This window comes from Heteronotia binoei, chromosome 3, assembly GCF_032191835.1.
Source record: "Heteronotia binoei isolate CCM8104 ecotype False Entrance Well chromosome 3, APGP_CSIRO_Hbin_v1, whole genome shotgun sequence".
Lineage (NCBI taxonomy): Eukaryota > Metazoa > Chordata > Lepidosauria > Squamata > Gekkonidae > Heteronotia > Heteronotia binoei.
Window position 1 is genome coordinate 66,082,314 of NC_083225.1, and position 20,291 is coordinate 66,102,604.

Below are 20,291 nucleotides of genomic sequence, written 5' to 3' on the forward strand. Positions count from 1 at the left end.
AAGGAAATTATAACTAAACAACATCTGGAAAATCAGTCTGGTTTTCAAGCTGTCTTCCAGGTTTATTGGGGTTCCCCCTCTGAGGTGCTTATTAAACCAAATACCCTTTAAAATGTGTTGAAGAACGCTAGTTAATCACCTAAGTAATCTGTATTTAAACAGGGAGTTTGGCTTGCAAGCAAAAGTAAGTTTGCTTCTAAATTCTCTTATATTCAAGGGACAGGGAATTACTTTAATTAGATCGCCAGGATCAAGGATACAAAGGTAAGAGGTAATTTACTTCTCCTCCACCAGTCACTAAGTCAGGTTTTAAGGCATCAGCTTGTTCTGGGCAACTAGATTTCTTTAAACTTGTCATTTACATATTAATTTAAAATGCATTTATTTATGATTACAGAAAAAAATTAAGAATGCCAAATACAAATATACAACACAGTAGACCAAACTGATGTTAACATTCATGATGCAACTCTTTTCAGATGTTTAGTCATGATGCTGTGAACACACATAGAGGGTGTTTACACCACACAACCCTGATTATAGGTAGAGTCACAATTTCTTCTGAAAGTGACTATGTGTGAATTTCTATCTTCACATCCAAGTTCCAGGCACCAAATTATTCTGTTGCTTGCCATGGCTGACCCAAACACATGGTAGTTAAACATGTAGTTAAACATGTAGTTAAACACATGTTGGCCTTTTCAGAAGAAACAATTATCACACATCTCTTGAATACCTCATGTAGTATATCCATCTCATATGTGATTGATATATTTACAGTATTTACAGATTGTTTCACTTTACTTTACTTTACTCTATTCGATTTATATCCCGCCCTACCCCACCGAGGTGGGCTCAGGGCGGCTTACAACAATAAAAGCTAACAAAGGTCGATTTAAATACAATTAAAATTATACAATAAAATACATAAAAGCCTAAAAATACATAAAACTCACATCGATATACACTATGCTACTATTCCTTAAATCAGTCCTTCAAATTTCCAATATTCAGTAATCTGATGTTTAAGATTTAATATTCAGGCATTCTGCTCACAGTTAATTATATGCCAACCGGAAGAGGGTTGTTTTACAGGCCCTGCGGAACTGTTCAAGGTTCCGCAGGGCCCTCACCTCCTCCGGGAGCTGATTCCACCAACAGGGAGCTGCAATCGAGAAGGCCCTGTCCCTGGTCGCTTTCAGACGGGCCTCCTTTGGCCCAGGGATTATAAGGAGGTTCTGAGACCCCGACCTCAGCACTCTCTGGGGGACATGTGGGGAGAGACGGTCCCTAAGGTAGGCAGGTCCCAGACCATAAAGGGTTTTAAAGGTCATAACCAGCACCTTGTACCGAACTCGGTATGTTATCGGCAGCCAGTGCAGTCCCCGAAGCCCCGGCTGGATGTGCTCCCGTCTAGGGAGCCCTAACAACAGCCGGGCAGCGGCATTCTGCACTAGCTGCAACTTCCGGGTTCGGCACAAGGGCAGCCCCATGTAGAGGGCATTGCAGTAATCCAGCCTCGAGGTGACCGTTGCATGGATCACTGTTGCCAGGTCGTCGCCCTCCAGGAAAGGGGCCAACTGCCTTGCCCGCCTAAGATGAAAAAATGCGGACTTGGCAGTGGCTGCTATCTGGGCCTCCATAGTTAGGGTAGGCTCCAGTAGCACCCCCAGGCTCCTAACCCTGTGCGCCGCTGACAGAGGCACACCATCGAGGGCCGGTAAGGGAATCTCCCTCCCTGGACCACGGCGACCCAGGCAAAGGACCTCTGTCTTCGTCGGATTTAGCTTCAGCCCGCTCAGCCTGAGCCATCTAGACACGGCCTGCAATGCCAGGTCCAGGTTTTCTGGGACACAGGCAGGCCGGCCGTCCATAAGTACATAGAGCTGGGTGTCATCAGCGTACTGGTGGCAACCCAGCCCATATCTCCGGGCAATCTGGGTAAGAGGGCGCATATAGATGTTAAACAACATCGGGGATAGAACCGCTCCCTGAGGGACCCCGCAATCCAGCGGGTATCTCTGGGACAATTCACCCCCAATCGCCACTCTTTGTCCCCGACCTTTGAGGAAAGAGGTAAGCCATTGTAAAGCCAACCCCTGAATCCCCACGTCGGCAAGACGGCAAGTCAGCAACCGATGGTCGACCGTGTCGAACGCTGCCGACAGGTCTAACAGCATCAGTACCGCCGAGCCGCCTCGGTCCAGATGCCGCTGGAGATCATCCACCAGGGCGACCAGCACTGTCTCCGTCCCATGACCCGGGCGGAAGCCCGACTGATGGGAGTCAAGGACGGAAGCATCCTCCAGGAAACTCTGTAGTTGCAACGCCACTGCCCTCTCAATGAGTTTACCCAAAAAGGGTAAATTCGAGACCGGCCGATAGTGTGCCAATTCGGCCGGATCCAGTGTTGGTTTTTTTAAGAGGGGACGGACCACTGCCTCCTTAAGAGGCGTTGGAAATTGCCCTTCCATCAGGGATCTATTTATGATATACCTAAACTCCCTCTGTTCTGTTTCATCTCAAAAACATTTACTTTGCTATTTTAGTACTAATATAGCATGCATGTACACTAACACACACAGTGAAATACAAAACGTGTGCAACTCCCAAGTCTATAGAACAGCCCTAAAGTTTGTATGGTATTCCCAGTGGATGCTGGCCCAGTAAAAAGCATCATTTAACCTACTTTACATCCTTTGAGACCAACTGGCAAATGTCATCAAAGCAAATATATCAAATCAAGACTAGGGAGGATGAATCAGATATCTCTTAGGACATGCAGGTTTTGTCTTTCTCAGCAAAAGGCTGCTGCTCCTGCTGTTCAGTTGTACCAATGTTTGGTTTTATTTAAGATCTGAGACAGATAATGAGTTATTATCATCAAGAGGCATCATTTACACTGTGAAGACCTTTTGAAACTGCTGTTGTGGAGCAGTAACAAAGAAAAGGGTTTTCATGGCAGAACAATGACACACACACCTGCTTGGCCTTGTCATTGCTTGTGAGTCTCAAACAGAGAGGGTGTATTATGTTTACCACTCTTCTCTCCTGGTTTCCTTCTATTTCTCAGTTTTAAAAAGTGCAGAAATCTTAACATTTATTAACCTCACATCATTTTTAGTACATTATTGTAGGGTTTAAAAAAATAAGTATTTAATCCCCCGTAATTTAGATAGATGGCATTGTGTTGTTACTGGTTAAAGTCAGCAATTTGCAATTGATTGCAAAAAATAAAAAAACCAAACAGTTATTAAGTCTTAACTGAGTAATTTGCAGCTTATTTCACCCCAGCTAATTAAAATGTAATCACTATTGTTTGGCAATGTGCATCCTGTCAGCAGTTTTTACTTCAGAAAGAAATCATGCCAAGAAAGCACACACATAAAAAGGCCTTTCACTAGAAACTGGCTGGTGTAAATTGCTTCCTTTAGCCAGAAAAACTGTAAAACAAAAAGAGTTACAACCAACTGACAACAGTTTTTTAAAACAAAAAACTAATCTCCTTTCAAGATAATTAATTGGGTTTAACGATTTCCTGCTTTTGATATATCTTCTGAAGAAAAGATATGTTCATAGGCAGGCAATTTTTGGTTTTAAGATCCAAGATATCAAGGACTTACCGTATTTACTTGAAATGAGAAAATGACCCCAAACATAAAACGACCACCTCAATGCACTTTTCGTTAATTACTGTTAATAAATGTAATCTGTATGCCAATACAAGATAACCCCCATTTTTTCCTTTTGATGGCATACCTGGGGGGGAACTAGTCTTGAATCTGAGTAAGTATAGACTCAACTGGACTTCTAACCCACCCCCATCATAAATTACTAAAATGGATTACAATATATATGTAGCCAGGCAGCCAGACAGGTGCATATCTATGCCCATACACACAAACACACACACTTTATTTACATTGTGTTTTTCAAACAACAGAGTGCATTCTTGCATCTTTTGCTTTACCCTGGTTTTCTGGACCACTGCATCTATAGATGTTGGCACTGGAATAGATGGAAGAGATTGTAACACCCCACAATGGAGTGTCCCTATAAATCCAAGTGTTTGGTAGGTTCACAGGTATGAAGGCCATCCAAGCATTTTCCCACTGATTCAGCCTCTCAAGTCATTATTTGATTTGGTTAGGCCGCTTCCACATGGAGATTTCTCTCTGCCTTGGTTTCCAAACAGGAGGGAAATATTTAGGGCGCTTCCAAATGCTAGGATGCAGTACTTGTCCCATACCCAGGTTTTCTGTCTCCACAATACAGTCTTTTCCAAACCTGGTTCATTCTGGGGCTTTTGGAAATAATACAAGAGTGGTGGTACACATCCAGAAGAAATGGTATGCACAGTCCTGCCCTACATTGGCAGCATTTTCCTATCATTACATTCTTGTGAGGTGCAACATTCTTGGAACTTTTTCCCTACCTCATCACAAAAGTCTTTTTAAGGTACGTAAATGCTGTAGCAATCTATTGCTGCATACCTATTTGAAATCTTAATAGAAGCACTAAAGCAACATGTTAAGAAATATAGAGACAGCAAGTTGCTATGACAGCTCTGACAACAACACCCCAAGAGTCAATGAGAAGTCCCTATGGAGCACACATGCGAGAGAAAAGTAAAGATAACGGCCACATAAGGAAGGTCCATTGCGAATGCTATGCCTCTGCATTTGCAGAGCGATGAAAGCATCACAGAGAATCCTTGCCATATACTCAGGTACTCTGGAATTATCACATACATTATATATTTCCATGAGGAGCTCCTTAGGAGCTCCTAGTTCTAATTTCAATTTAGATGGAAATACAATGGCAGAAAAGGGATTTTTGGTTTACTGACTGTATGAATGGGAGTCTTCTTTTTTTTTTACTTTGTCCACTCTCTGCTGAGCTTCACATTTTAAAAAGTACATATGAGACTACCAAAATATCTAAAAGACAATGAAAAGATTTTTTAAAAAATGAACAGAAATTCTGATAACTATTATTCAGTAGTCTGTTTATAGGATTTTGACCAACTCGCCCCCTAAAAAAGATACTGCTCAATTCTTAGCATATTTACTCAGCACCAAATTCCACTAAATTCAAAAGAATATAGTTCCTAGTGAGCAACACAGACAGCAATTCTAATCTCATTTTATTTTCTTTGTTTTCACTACCTGACTCTTTCTTAAATCCTTGTACGCTTCATGGTTGATATGAAGCAGTGTATATAGTAGGAAGTAAAGATGGCTTTTGGCATAAACCACATTTGGGGGTTCTAGCTTACTGGCAAGTAACCTACCAATTTTGACACTCATCAGTCAAATGAGGCCCCAGCATTTTATTATCTACAGTACCTCTTCAAATCCTAGCTATTTTTTCATCCAATCTTTTCAACAAGGTCCTAGGAACATATATCATGTTTGACCATTCTAATTATACTCCACAAAAGATGAATACATCACTACTGAAAAGGGTAAACATTTATGACATACATTTAAGGAGGGTACATTTGCAGCAATACAGAACTAACACAATATTTTTACACTAAACTGAACTTCAACACCATCAAAGTCAAAATGCCTTCAGAAGTGATTGATATGATACATACAATTATCACAAGAGACATCAGTGTGCTTGGGTGTTTTTAAGGGCACTGAAATCTATCCAAATGTGTCATGTTATGATGCTGCAACACGAAATATGCCAGATTTTACTCTATAACCCGGACAGACCACATCTGTAGTAATGTAATAGGCAGTTACATCTAGGCTACAACTCTATGCCCTTCAATACACACAAGAGTCATTTCCAACAGGGCTTATGTATGCTTAACTGGATGTTGCAGCCTTGGGGCATATACACACCATGGCAGCTTCCTACACCGTTGATTGAGCATTTTGAGATAAGCACAGGAAACTCACAAGAAAAAAAAGAACCTTGTTAAACAAGGTACCTTTATTCCCATCTTGGTTATCACAGAGCTGGTCATGCAAGCTGCACAACCCAGAACTGACACATGGCTGATTATCTTCTACAGAACAGGCTGCCAGGAAGCAAAGATGACCCAAGCAGCACTAGCAGCTCCATGCATACATCAAATAAACTTTGGAATCCTTGCAGAAACTCTGTGCAGATTCACAATAACGCTATCATCAGTCTCTCATGTGCTACTCCAGATTTTTACATTAACTGTGGTTGTGCACAGCTGAAAGTGGGAGGAAAGGATGTGTCATGGATACAGACGGTAAGGAATGCAAAACTTTCTAATGCCACCGTCTTGCGATTTTACAAGATGCATCCGCAGTGAAATGTTAATTCTGTTTTCTAGTCTATAGAATGGTGGAACAGTTACTTGCACTGATGACCCTAACAGTGTCTAGCTTGTGTTCTGCACAGGTGTTTCATTCTATTTGTTTAGATATTTATATAAACACACTTCTCTTACAGCAGCTCATGTCACCCCTCTTCAGTCTTCCATTTAATCCTCACAACAACCTTGAAATCTGAGTGTATGACTGACCCAAGGTCACCCAGCAAGTTTTCAAGAACTGGAAGCATGGAGACTTGAACGTGGGTCCCCCAAATTCTGGTCTGACACTCTAACAGTATACCACACTAGCTCTCCATAGATACCATGTTACCATTTCACCTTTGGAGGTGGTACAAAAGGAGATAATCCACTGACCTACTTTTTCACTGTACAGACACAACCCCTCCAAATAAAACTTACCACCTGCTATAACGCTAGGGGGAGAGAGTTATCAGACAGCTCTCATTTCTGACAACCAATCTCCATAAGCAGCTCCTCATCCAGACTTCAAAACACTAAAGAGAACAGATCCATATCTTTTCCTGCTTCATTTTCCTTTTCTTGCCTCACAGACAGCCTCCAACATAGAAACCTAGTAAACATATGAATGTTCAAAGAGAACGATTCCAACATCTTGCCTGTGGCAGAAAGCACAGAAGCTGTACTTACACACCCTCTATTACCAAAATAACTACAAAACAGAAATGCGAACTGTGACATCTGCAAAGACTGACTGATGAAAAACTAACTTCCCTTCTCAACACTGGCGACATCTCAGCAATTTTTAAAATGCCCTATTTTCATACATCCCAATCACATGCAGTTAGGCTGGCTGATACAACAAAACTCATTGGTTTCAGTGGAACTCTGCATAGCGAGTAAAGTTAGCGCTCTTGCCCAAACCAAGAAAACTGATCTACTGCTCTAGATCAGGACTATGTTCAGCTAAAAGATTTTGAAAAATTACACATCTGCCTGCTCTCTCTCTTACTCCCTCTTTTTCTGTCTTCTTCGCCCTCTCTCACACACCTTTCCACTGAAAAGAAGCCAGTAAAAAAATTATTGGTGCAGGGGAAATCCCCCATGTACCACTCATCTTTTCAGTGCCCTTATAAATCCAAGCAACTTGCACATAATGTCCCTGAGAAAACATCACAACAGGCTGGGTATCTAAGATGCTTACCTGAACCCACACTCTCATTAACCAATGAATACAGAATAACTATCACAATCATTAATCTGGATAGTAAATAATCACATAAGCACTAACCAAATGTCTGAGAAAGAGTACTGACCTCTTTACCACCGACAGGAACAAAAACTATAGTGGAATAACAAATGGTGGCTAAGTGACAGCAAGTATGGTTACTTCAGATCCAAACTTAGAAACGTAAGACTTGCAAGTGTCACCAATTCTGTATTGGATTGATACAAATTAGAAGCCTATTACCATACATAATCATGCATTGAAAAGGATGGGTGGTGACTCTTTTTTTTATTCAGATCTACACTTTGCCACACGGAGTATTTGTACTTTGCATCGCTACACACTTGCTTGAAATCCCTATGACTTAGACTAGGGTTACTATCGTCTCCCGTTTGCAAGGCCAAAACAATACTGTAAAAGCCTATTTTACCCGAAAACCACACAGAGACAAATAATTTTAAAGTCAGCATGAATTTAACCCGGAGCAATTGCGCTAGAAGGGCTGTGAAGGAAATTCCGTCAAGAATGAAGGTCGGAGTCCCTCCTCGCGTGGACACCAGCGCGGTCCTCCAAAAAGAAGGCACCCCCCTCCCTCCTCCCTGCCGCCCCGACGGCGTTTCCTCGCAAGTCTGGACTGATTTCGGCGGGGCGGCTTCACTTCCCAGGCAGCACATTGAGGATTCCAAGCCTCGTCCTGAGGCAAAACCGCAGCGGAGTTCCCTGAAACTTCTCCCCCCCGCACGTGCGGACAGACCCGTAGCTTTCGTGCCCGGCGGGTTTACTCGGAAGTAAGCCATACTCTGCTCTCTTCGAAGAGCCGCGCACAGGGCTAGCCCTCGGCAAAAGGCACTGGCCATTTCCAGCCAACCCTCCACTCGGTCCCAGCTCGGCGCTGCGCGGGAAGCGTGGGGCACGCGTGACCTCTTTCTCGGCGGGGCAGCGCGGTTTCTTTCGCCCTACCTGGAAATGCTTGAAAAAGGCGGAGATGCGCGTGATCTGCAAGCTGAGGCACCTGGACGCGCATCTGGCTCCGTAGACGCTGGCCGCCGAGAAGGACTCCTCCTGCCTGCGAGCAGCGCCAGTAGCCGCCTCTCCAGCGCCGGCAGCAGCGCCCAGCAGGCAGCCCCAGGCAGCCGTAATCCAGAGGAGCAGGGTCACAGGCGCGCCGGGCTCCTGAAACCCCATGGCTTTGTGTGCGCGCGCGAGAAAGGAAACCCACCCGAGCCGCCCTCGGGACGCGCTGCTTCACCTCGACGCGCTGCGAGGAGGGAGTCGTCGACGAAGCCTGACCGCACGGCACAAACTCCGCCAGAAAAAGTTCAATCATTCAACTCTCTTCACCTCCTGCCAGTCTCCGGCTCCCCGCCCTCCCACGAGGGGGTGGGCAAAAGGTGACAGACGGCCGCGCGATTGGCTGCGGGAGCCTAGAGTGACAGGGCGGGCCGAGCAAGGCGGGCGGGCAAACTGGGCGGACGGCGAGCAGGTCGCGCGAGCGGAGGGGCAGGGGCGAGGACAGGCAGGGGGACTCGTGGGGAGAAGTTGCGCTCTAGTGGGACGCTGCGCCTCTGCTGCCCTCCAAGTGGCGCATGCACAGGTAGGGATCCTGACACCTGTCCCACACGTGCAGACTCTTGGTTTTGGGCACGCGCGTAGGGGGGTGGGGCTGGAACAGTGCGCGATCCTGTGGGGCAGCTCTTCGGAGGTTTCAGACTCTGCTCAGTAGGGAACGGCACTCAGACTGCGCCCAAGGTATTGTCCGAGGACTTACGATTCCTTGCACGGGACTCGAGACCTCTTGGAAATCCTATGGAAGCCCCCTGTGACTTTCCTTAAAGAAAAGGTAACTAGACCTGTAACAATCATGCATTCAAACACTGTCTTACATTCCTTTAGATGCAAATTCTTGCATCTTCTGAACAGACACGCCTAGCATTTAAAAACTATAATTATTTGATAAAACACCTCGGAATGTTGGGTGGAGCTGCAGCAGGTGAAGCTTTAATTTGCTTGCTTCTAGAAGCGTTTGCTCCAGGTCTAGATTTGCCTTCTTTCTGTCGCCAGGAGAGCAGAAGCAAGTCAGAATGGATAGCAGTGAGCACATAGACCACTGGATTCTTATTCAGTGAGCTGCAAGAAGATGGGGAATGGGCGTTCACTGAAGCAGTTACTTAGCTGAACACAGCCAAAGGTACAATCTATGGAAAACCCATTGAGATTCAGACATGTTACAGAATATATATGAAAACCCATTCCGTCTCAAGCATCTATGATTATTGTAATTTGCAGCATTCAGAATGTCTGTGCATTCAACACATGAAGCTGGAACCCATTCTTGTTTGCGTGGAAAGTAATCCAGCATTTTGGTGGTGTTTACCTCCATGTATACATGTATGTGCAAAGGATTACAGCCTGGAAAAGATGAGTGTCATCCTAGATAGAGTAAGAACCTCCAAAGGCTATTGAAGTCTACAGTGACTGTAATGGTGTCATTCTATTAACTACATTAGGATTCTGAGTAAAGCTGTTTGGGTTGGCACTGTGTGTTTTTCTGTAAGTGGTTAATGTACATTTAAAACATAAAGAGCATATGTTCATGGGGAGAGACTATGGCTCAGCGGAAGAGCCTCTGCTTTGCCTGCAGAAGGACCTCTGGTTCAATTTCCTGCATCTCCAGTGAAAAGGACCAAGTAGCAGGTGACGTAAAAGACGTAAGACATGGAGAGCTGTTGCCAGTCTGAATAGGCAACACTGACATTGGTGGACCAATGGTCTGGTTCAGCTTAAGGAAGCTTCATGTGTATTCATAAGAATTTATAAAGAACACAGCTGCACAAGCAGAATGCTAATGACTGCAGCGTTGGTCTGTTTTTTAAATACTGTAAATGTTGTGTTAGCTAAGCAGGATTGGTATTTGTATGGGAGACCACCAACAGCTACTCCTGAAGACTTTGCAGAGGAAGGCAATGGCAAACCATTTCTGTTCCCCACTTGAAATACTTTTTCCAGGGTTGCTGTAAGTCAGTTGCCCTTTGGGGGTGCATATACATATATGTATATATTATAAATGTAATAAAAATATGTTTTCATACAGAATTAGATCTGATGCATGAAATGCCTGTAATAACAAATGCAGAATTCAAAACAGTCAAAGCATATTCATGGCTGTTTGGAAGCCATGCTGCGCTCAAAAAGACTTGTTCTGGACCAGCATTTAATATACCTTGTTGCATTTTCTTTGTCCAAATCCAACATTTCTATGGTTGAGTGACATATTAGCTCATTCATGCGATTCAGATTCTCATTTGTTCCGTCCTTGGAGCTGTCATATTTGTACAGCAGCACATAAGACATAAGAATCACAAAATGCTGCAAGAACCATTGGCATCCAAAACCATTGCCAGATTGAATGTCATCATTGAATGAAACATGTGCATTGTCATTGGGAGGTAGAAGCAGGTTGGGCAAGAGCTATACACCACCATAAAGGATCTTCCAGCTCCAAAAGCTTCTGGGAAGGTTTTGTATAGTCCTTACTCAAAAGGTAAGTTACCCGCGGTTTTGCTGTTGCAACAACAGCAGCAGCTTCAGCCGCTGCTTTTGCACCGCACCCATCATAGCGTAGTAGGACTGAGCTACAAATCTTATTTTTGCAAAGACTATTTTAAAAAGAAGTGTGGAGAAATAAGATCACAGCAATCTGATCTTAAAACATATTTATTTGGAACTAAGCCCTGTTGAATTTAGTGAGACTTACTTCCAGTTAGTATGCTTATCCTAATTTCATGCTGAATGTAGCAGGTGAAATTTGTAGAAAACCTCAATGTGTTGTTTAAACATGAAGTTTGGAAATCATTAAGGCCAGTGCCCTTGGGTAAAAACAGCAGTGTGTAAAATGCCAAACATCTTGAGCTGATAAAAATTGGCAAAGAGAATGGCTTGGATCCTAAGAACTGTGAACAGAATGGAGTTTATGAAGGAAACTTTGCTGCCTCCCCTTCCCTCTGGATCTCCCCCTTAAAACAAAAAAAAGCTCCTGCAGGTTGGAGAACCCTTGGGAATGGTTGGAGGGGCTGAGCTACAAGAATCACCTTCTCTATGAAAACTGATCCAATGGAGTGAGAACTCTCACAAGAGACAGCTTATCTCCAGTTACGACCTTTCATATTACCCAGTTACCCTCACTTTCAGGAGTAGCTGTTTGTGGGTGCAAAGATCCCTTCTGTGAAGTCAATTCCAGTCATGATTCTTAGAATCCAAGCCCATTTTTAGCTTCCCCCCCCCCCACACCTTTCTCATATGGTGCTCAGATGAGCTGGAAATGTGATTGAGCCTCAAAGTCATTGACTTGTGCAAGAAGTGAACCTGTTAAGCTACTTAGTACCATAGTCCTTTTCAGACATAAAAGGATGTACAATATCAGCTGCTGTGATTGGCAGGCAGTATGATGCTTTTGGGTTTGCCAGGATGGGTATAAATAGTAGTAGCTGACCTTTTGCCCTTATGGAGTCAGCAGAGTATAATTATCTTCCATCAGCATACCAGACCTTAGCAACTGACTTCAGGGACCCAGAGAATCAGGGCTCTTTTTCTAGCAGGATCTCTTTTGCCCCCTGTATCCCGGAGCTTACAGTAGGCCCTGTACTAAAAGCCCTCTAAGCTCTTGGAGGATTTGCTACATCAGGGGGGCATGGCCTAATATGCAGATGAGATCCTGCTAGAAAAAGAGCCCTGCAGAGAATACAGGAGGTGGCAACAGGCACCCTCTGCCCTGGCTGGCCCTGATACATATATGTATACCTCATGGGTTACAAATTATGAAAATTTGTCTTTCTTGTTATAAATTAGCTTTTCTTCAGCTGTGATTTTAAACTCTTAGACTCTTATTCTGCTGAGACATACTATGCTGAGATGTGCTTTACTGAGATGTACTTTACTGAGTGTAATAAACGATGAGACAAATGAAACTAATAAAAGCTTCTCCTTTTGTGCAAGACATCTGTGAAAAGAAGCAAAGTCTTTGCCCCACTCACTGGTGCTTGCAAGTTGCAGTTGTGTTCCCTGCTGCTGTCAAGTACCTGTATAAGGCAAGAAGGGTTTTTTTTTTTTTTTTGCTTCAGGCACTGTAACATGGCCAAACTGCCATGAAACTCAAACAGGGTGTGGTCCATACTTTCTACCTGTATCCTGACAACTTCTGGACATAAAAGTTAGAGGGCCATAATAATGTCTGGCAAAAGCAACATCATCCTGAAATGTTATTTATTTGTCACTCACCCTTCTCACTGAGACTCAAGGTGGATTATTAACTCTGTGATTAAACAGTATAAAACAACCAGTGAACAAGGCAATGAGACTAGGATTACAAAACAAAGTGAGCAACAAATCCCTAAGGCAAGGTATTCTATAAGCAGTGTAGAAAGTAGAATGCAGCAAATGTATAAGAAAATGCAGTAAAGGCAAGATAACTAATAATCATTGCAGTACAGTATAATCTTGTTGCATTATAAAGGTACCTTTTAGCACTGTTACATTTGTCTACAATTCTAATCCCATTATAAAAAGAGAAGTGAAAAGGCAAAACAGAAGAACTTCCTGAAAGCTGCCATTTTGAGTCAGAAAAGGATGGCTACATATTTCCCACTGAGACCTATTACAAGAAGAAAAACTCAATTCATGTTTGAAGACCATGCAGAAAAGAACTGACGTATGTGCATAGGACTAATTATTTCAGCAGTACTTTATACCAATGTGACTCAGAGTTTCAGATTAGGATCTGAGAGCGCCAGGTTCTAATCCCCACTCTGCCATGGGAGCTTGATGGTGGCCTTGGGCTAGTCACACACTCCCAGCCTAACATATCACACAGGGTTGTTGTGAGGGAGACGAAAAGAACAACATAATCCACTTTGAGGGAAAAGACGGGGTGTAAATAACTGAAATATTATCATGGCTGGTAGTCTACACGAATAGACCAACAACAATGAAATTTATGTGCAAGAGTGTTCATCTCATTGCTGGCCATCTACCAAAGCTGCATTGCTTTTAATGGAATGTGCATTTGGATGCACACTCAGTGCTCATTCTGTTGAAAACAGTGTAGTACAGTTGCACATTCACATGCAGATGCTGTCTGTCACAGTGCATACTTAAAAAGTGCATTGCTTTCAGTAAAAAACACTGGGTGTGCATTTCTTTTAAAGTAAACTAGTACGCACTCATCCCATTAGCCCTGTGTGCTGTGTCCATTTCTATGGGAGGCAGTGTTAGGACTTGGGAGACATGGTGCAATCCTTGATGGCTACTTTGTCTGGACCTACTTGTACTCCTTTGAACTGTTAAAGGATGGCTTCAGGCACCTCAAATAATCATCTGCCGCATGCAGACTCTCTTCCTGGTCACCAGCTCCATAGAGCAGGCCAGCAGGAGGACCCATGACTTTCTCTCTCTCTCTCCTCATTCTCAGAATGTCTTCGTGCATCCTTAAACCTAGTTCTGTTTTTCTTTTGGTACCCTTGCTAGAAAGGATACAAAAAGCTTGGCAGCTGGTCCCCAGAGTCTTTGGCACATCAGCTCTGCATGCTACTATCTGCTGCCAGTATGTGAACACTGTACATGTACATCTGATTTTTCTGTATACTGAACTCGTCTCACGACATTCAGGAAACACACACACACACCAACCCATTCTTTTTTGCATTATCCCCTCCCGGAAAGACTGAAAATAGTGGAAGTAATGAAACCTAGTACCTTCAAGTAAAGAAGATGAAGCTCACTAAAAAGCTGTGCGCACACTTACTAAAATGAAGTCTTATTGAACAACATGGAAACACTACTGCATGAAAATGCTTAGGGTTACTCTGTATAGAAGATATTATGCAAAAATTTTCCCTACCTGAGAAATTTTAATAAAACTTTAATGTGCCATGAAAATATGCATAAGAAACACATTTATTTAGAAATGTCTTGATTTTTGCTGTGATCTTATGCATATTTTCTTTAGATTAAGCACAACAGTAGTATTTCTGTTGTACAAGATTATCCTCCTGTTTGTGGGTTCTTCCCCCCCCCACACACACACACAAAGCAAATGTACTTAGGATTCAAATTCAGATTGCCCAAGTACTTAGTAATATGGATCCGTTTGTTGCCATTACAGTGATGGAAATAACTGTCATTCCTAAATACATGTTTATGAAGTCAGTTCAACCCATCTCCCTGCAGTTCTGAAAACAGTCCACTCCATTGTGTCTATTTGTGACTTTTAGAATTGGATTTCCAACAGGCCTCATTTTGGGCAGGAGCTCTTTCTTATCCTTCCCCCCTCCAAAATACTTGCTTCTGGGCTCCGCTGTTCAAACCCCCTGTGAGAATTTTGCTGAACTCTAAGATTTGACAAACTTTCCAACATTTTTTCCCCACAAAAAAATGGGGAAATGACCAAAACATATAAAGCAGACAGATGGAAATCTTCATGCCACTGTGGCCCCATGGGAGAAAGTAATTTAAAAAGCATGCTGAGAATAAGGTTTTGTTATGGCAATTATAATTCAAGAAGCATTTTAAGGTAGATGTTGGGCTGATATAATGTAGTCTACCTTCCAGTGATTTCAGGGGTGTGTGGCATATGCAAATGAGTTATGCAAATGATGGTGCTAATGAGCTCCTGCACCTTTTTTTCTACAAAATAACCCCTGATTTCCAAAGTTCTGGATACCTGATGAGGCCAGCACCTTGTAGACACTCAGTGAGTCTTGGAGTGACGAACAGAAATGTGATGGAATACATTATGCTATGGGAGGAGGCCTGACAGGTATGAGTGATATAAAGTTTCATGCTGAATTTTATTGGTTGAGAGAGAATACTGACTTCTGGCAGACTCACCAGTACATGCACTTAGAATGGAGCCTGCATTTTGTGCCCTTTTGCCTGAGGTACCAATAATGAATTCACAGAAAGCCTATTGAATTGCAACCATAACCTTATTGTAGGGTATTTTGAAAAGTGAAATTACCCCTCCCCCCAAAAAAATAACAATTTCTATGAGGATTTGATTTCTGAAAAATCTTACATTATGAGTCCTGTGACACCCATAAGAAATTGCTTATTCTTTACACATTTTTAAATTTGCCAGTAACTAATGAGTTCTCTTCCAGTGATCTGGTTCATTGACACCAGAGGTGAACCAGCACGCCCACCTCACTAACTGCAAAATTACTTAATGGTTTGTTTTTCATCACATCTCTTTTCCAGCTTTACCTTAGCATCTCTTTTCCAGCTTTACCTTTGTTGAGTAGCTATTGGGGAGGGAGGAGTAAAAGGAGTTGACTGTGAACCTATGGATTAAATGGTGAATGCATTCTTAAAGTAAAGTTCAAATCATAGTCCTTCTTCCAAAAGATTGTCTTGTCTCTGACCTCTAATTATGCACTTACAGTATACCCTAGTTCTATTCAGATTTAATACTTATTTTCAGATGTCCACAACTGATGCAGACTTTGCAATGTAAAGCAGTTTAGACAACAGATTCCGGGGAGCTATTCTCTTATCTCTTATCTTTCTGTGCCATGTATAAATAGAATAGGGTGGCAAATTTTATAGATGCGCTGCATTTGGCCCCTGGAAAATCCAAGACTGATTTCTGCATTCTGCTCCATCTACCCCCTATGTCCCATCTCCATGTTGCCTCCAACCCCCCGCCATGGCATTAGGTTCCTTCTTTCTAGGGTTTAAGCAATTTGCTCATCAAGGAACTCTGGTCCTTGTTACAATTGTGCACACTGAAACATTGCTTGTCTACTTTGATCTTCTTAACACTCATTTTATTTTTTAAACTTTCCCAAGTTCACTGAAACATCTGTATCTGTAGATTGTGGGGGGGGGGGGGGGTAAGTTCAGAATTAGATATATTATATAAGTAGTTTCATTACAGGCAAGGTGCTTTAAAAATTTTGCTGGTGTATTAAGAAGACAAAACATCATGCTTTGTGATATTTCTATTACCCAGAATTATAAATTCACAGAAAGATTTCTGCAATTGATTCATAGCGTAACTAAGGCTAGAATGGAACAGTAATTTCACAAGTTTGAGTGGATCTTTTTGAGGGCAGAAAAGGTAGAATATTAATTTTACAAAATAAAGGATCTTTATATTTACAATCACTGATGTCTCCAGGATTTTTTTAAAAAATACCGTAATCCCTCAAACATTTTTAGAAGAATCACCTCAAAGACAACCAACAACTTGTTGAAATGTTGGAAGACAGTTAACAAACAACTTTTCACTGTTCAGATGAGTGTCAAACAATCCTAACATTGCCGATTTGCAAGTTGATAAGTTTCCAATTCCATTTTTAAAAACCTTGATAATGTAATTGCTTTGCAATATGGATTCTGTTTTTCATAGATAAAAATCTGTAGAAAAGGCAAAGGGCTTTTATTCATTTTAAACTGCAGGCACACAGAGCTTATGCAGTTGGTTGTGTTGGAAAGGTCACAGTTACCCAAGATCATCAGTCTTGCTTTGAATTCCTTTTAAGTAATAGCTTGGTTGTTCAAACACAAAAGACTGGCTGTTGAATGCCAGTAAAATTGGATTCCCACATAAAATGTTGCCTTCCAAAGGGAAGTAACACCCAGACCTAAAGCACATTTGCATGGAAATAAGTCCTATTGATTTCCACTGAACACATGCCTGTGTGATATTTTTAGGATCAGATTGTGATAAATGGCAAAAACTACTTATACTTAAATCCTATATACCTTTCCTTAAGGACACAGCTTGTTGATTCCAATGGAAATCACTGGCAGAGCTTGCTTTGAGCCAGGGCATGTATTTTAAATGTCCAAAAGTATCTCAGTCTTATAAAATGAGCAGTGTTAGTAACTGTAATCCTATGCAGTTACTCTACTCTCCCTATTTATTTTTCTAGGTTTAGACTGGAATACATCTGTATTGGATTTTGCTATTAAAAAACATGGACCAGGCCACTTGGCATGTGCAGAGTGTATTTATCAGTCACATTTATTTTATTATAATATTTATAAACCACCTTTTCCCCACATAGTAGATTCAAGGCAGACAAAAGTATCTATTAGTGCATGCACACTAATAGATAACAATTACAACTGTTGTAACTCTGAAGCATTGTGCCATCATAAACACCAGACTACGACATGTTTAAGTATGTGAAGTGGCCTGAAGTGGAAAGCGAATCTTTTAATATAGGTATGTATGAGACAAACATGCTGGCTAACAAGTATAGAACACTACTATGTATCTGAGACAGGGTATGGCTTCCTAGCAATACAAACAGTCAGAAACCCATATTTATTTCCATAATGTGTACAAAAACCTGGAGTAACTATGCTATACTCTGCATTAATAAATAAAACAGAATAGAATAAAAATAAATAAATATGAATATGAATTTACACATTAATACAGATAGTCATTTAACAAGTAACTTTTCACTCTTCATGTTAGCTTTGATAAGCTGGTCCTTTTCTAACATCCTGGCAGGAATGAAGAAACTTTAATGAAGCATCTTCACCCAGTCATAAGAAGTACAGAGGTGATCAAATTATCCTTACTATTACAGGAGAATATTAGAGGTAATCAGCTTACCAAGTAAATATTTATGGAATGCCAGAGGGAAAAAAACTAGCAGCCTAACCAAAAATAAAAATAAACAGTACCTGCCCCACAGATCTATGCTCTAAATAAAAACTCCCCACATAAAGAAAGCTTCCATTTTACCTTAGCTTCTAGGAAGTCAAAGGAAAAGTAAATTAAAATCAAAACCTGCAATTTTTAAAGTGCATTGGTGTGAACTTCAAGCGCATTTTTGTCCTGCAAACAAGGAGCTGAAAGTTGCATACAGTGTCTTCCCTTCTTTCTGCCCCCAAACAATAGATTAGGTTATATAATAGATTAGGTTGATAGCATACAACTGGCCTAGGGTCTCCCAGTGAGTGTCATGGCAGAGTAGAGCATTGAGGTCTTTCAGATCCATTACCTTGTATCCTAACGTGTGTATTAGCAGTTCATAAATATGTGTTGAACCAAGTAAAAGTGACTGTGTTACAGTAATCTGTGATACACTGTGCCAGGTAAATGGTCAGGTACATTCACCTTTTGCCAGGCAGCAGGGCTCCCAAACCACAGAAGCTCAGTGGATATATCAACCCCCCCCCCCCCCCAAAAGTCTGCATCGGCCACTGGTGTGGGATGAGGGTACAGAGTTGCCAGATCCAGGTTGGGAAATTCCTGGAGATTTGGGGATAGAGCCTTTGGAAGACAGGGATCTCAATGGGGTACAGTGCCATAGAGTCTATCCACCCAAGCATCCATTTCCCCCAGGGGAACAGATCTCTGGAGATGATCTGTAATTCCAGAGGATACCCAGGTTCTACCTGGCATTCCTAGGTTTACAGCTCAAATTATGGTTTGCCCTTCCAGATACACAGGCAAACCTCCTTGAAAATCGTTTTCTATGTTATTGTTTCCCATCAGCTCAGCACTCTTGTTGCTAAATGGAGCAGCTTCCATTTAGCTATAATTATGCTTTCTCAGTTCATACGTTATGCCAAAGCACAGTTAAGTTTCTATAACCACAGTATGTCATGATATTTGAATGTAATTTCAAAGGTTACCTGGAGATACGAAATCCAGCATTTTAGAAATAAAGCCATGCGTTACAAGCAAGCAGGTTTCGGATTATAGCTCTAGATACTTTGCAATCACTCTGTAAATAAGGCATGCAGAGAAGCACCCTGTTCAACACAAAGGCACATTTATAGGTATCAGTGTATACTTACATTGCAGGGAAAGGGATTAAAGGATTTGAGTCACAGAACACAGGTCTGGAAGTAAGTCAAATGTACAGTTTTCACATTCTTTGCAGTCATACGCGGACAGGTTGTTTGAATTTCTGATAGAGGTAAACTAGACCTTTTGAATTAACAAGTGATAATATTAACAATATATTAACTAAGGAAACTTACACTTTTGGATGAAAAGGTTTAGATACCGTTATGTTTTGAGTTAAAGTGGATGGTTTAAAGAAATTCTCTTGTCAATCTGTTTTAACTGGATAGTATTTTTAATAATATTGTGGTATGACATTCCAATTATGTTCTTATTTATATACTAAAAATACATGTTTCTAAGATTTAGAGAGTTTATTTTGGAGCAGTGTGAGGGGGTGGTACATTTTGCCAATAAAATAAAAGCTAGGGCTAAGTTAAACTATCAAATGAGAAGAATTACCTGAAGCCATTCATAATATGAGACTAGTCTCTAGCACTAGAAACTACTTCTCTATTTGCATCTGAATGAGTAAATCTGAGCTTTTCTGAGAATACCAGCCTTACAAAAGTTATTGTTTTTCTACAGAAAACAGTGCCACACACTGGTAATAAGGAGAAATTAACAGTGCCTACAATATGTATTATTCAAAAAGAATTATAATTTTAAGTTTTTAAATCTTAATTGCAAATGTGTCTAAGGTAATTGTGTCTTTACAAGGAATCAGTAAATGCACAAAGTTTATCTCAGAAATCAAATGTCTTCATAGACTATAATTTTCAAGGGATGGACTGATCTTAAACAGAATTTGGTGGTGCTTATTGCCTGGGGAAATTACAAATACTGATGCAGTCAGCATGATCTATTAGCAGAAACTGGCAAAAAAGTTATGGGCAAAATTTAGAGCCATCATGGATGTAAAGGACAGTATGTCTTCTCTGCAACCTTTGCAATTATGTAGGAGAGGGAATCTG

At 41.5% G+C, this 20,291-nt stretch overlaps 1 protein-coding gene across 2 annotated transcripts in view; it reads right to left on the reverse strand.

Moving 5' to 3' along the window:
- Positions 1 to 8,870, reverse strand: part of ANOS1 (anosmin 1) — a 164,748-nt gene extending 155,878 nt beyond the window's left edge. The window contains exon 1 of one of the 2 annotated variants that reach the window (XM_060233931.1): positions 8,472 to 8,859. In XM_060233931.1, coding sequence (XP_060089914.1) covers positions 8,472 to 8,696 — 225 coding nt within the window. In that variant the 5' untranslated portion in view covers positions 8,697 to 8,859. Of the gene's footprint in view, positions 1 to 8,471 lie in introns of both variants that reach the window. The other variant, XM_060233932.1, reaches the window with a different exon arrangement.
- Between the last annotated feature and the right edge of the window lie 11,421 nt (positions 8,871 to 20,291).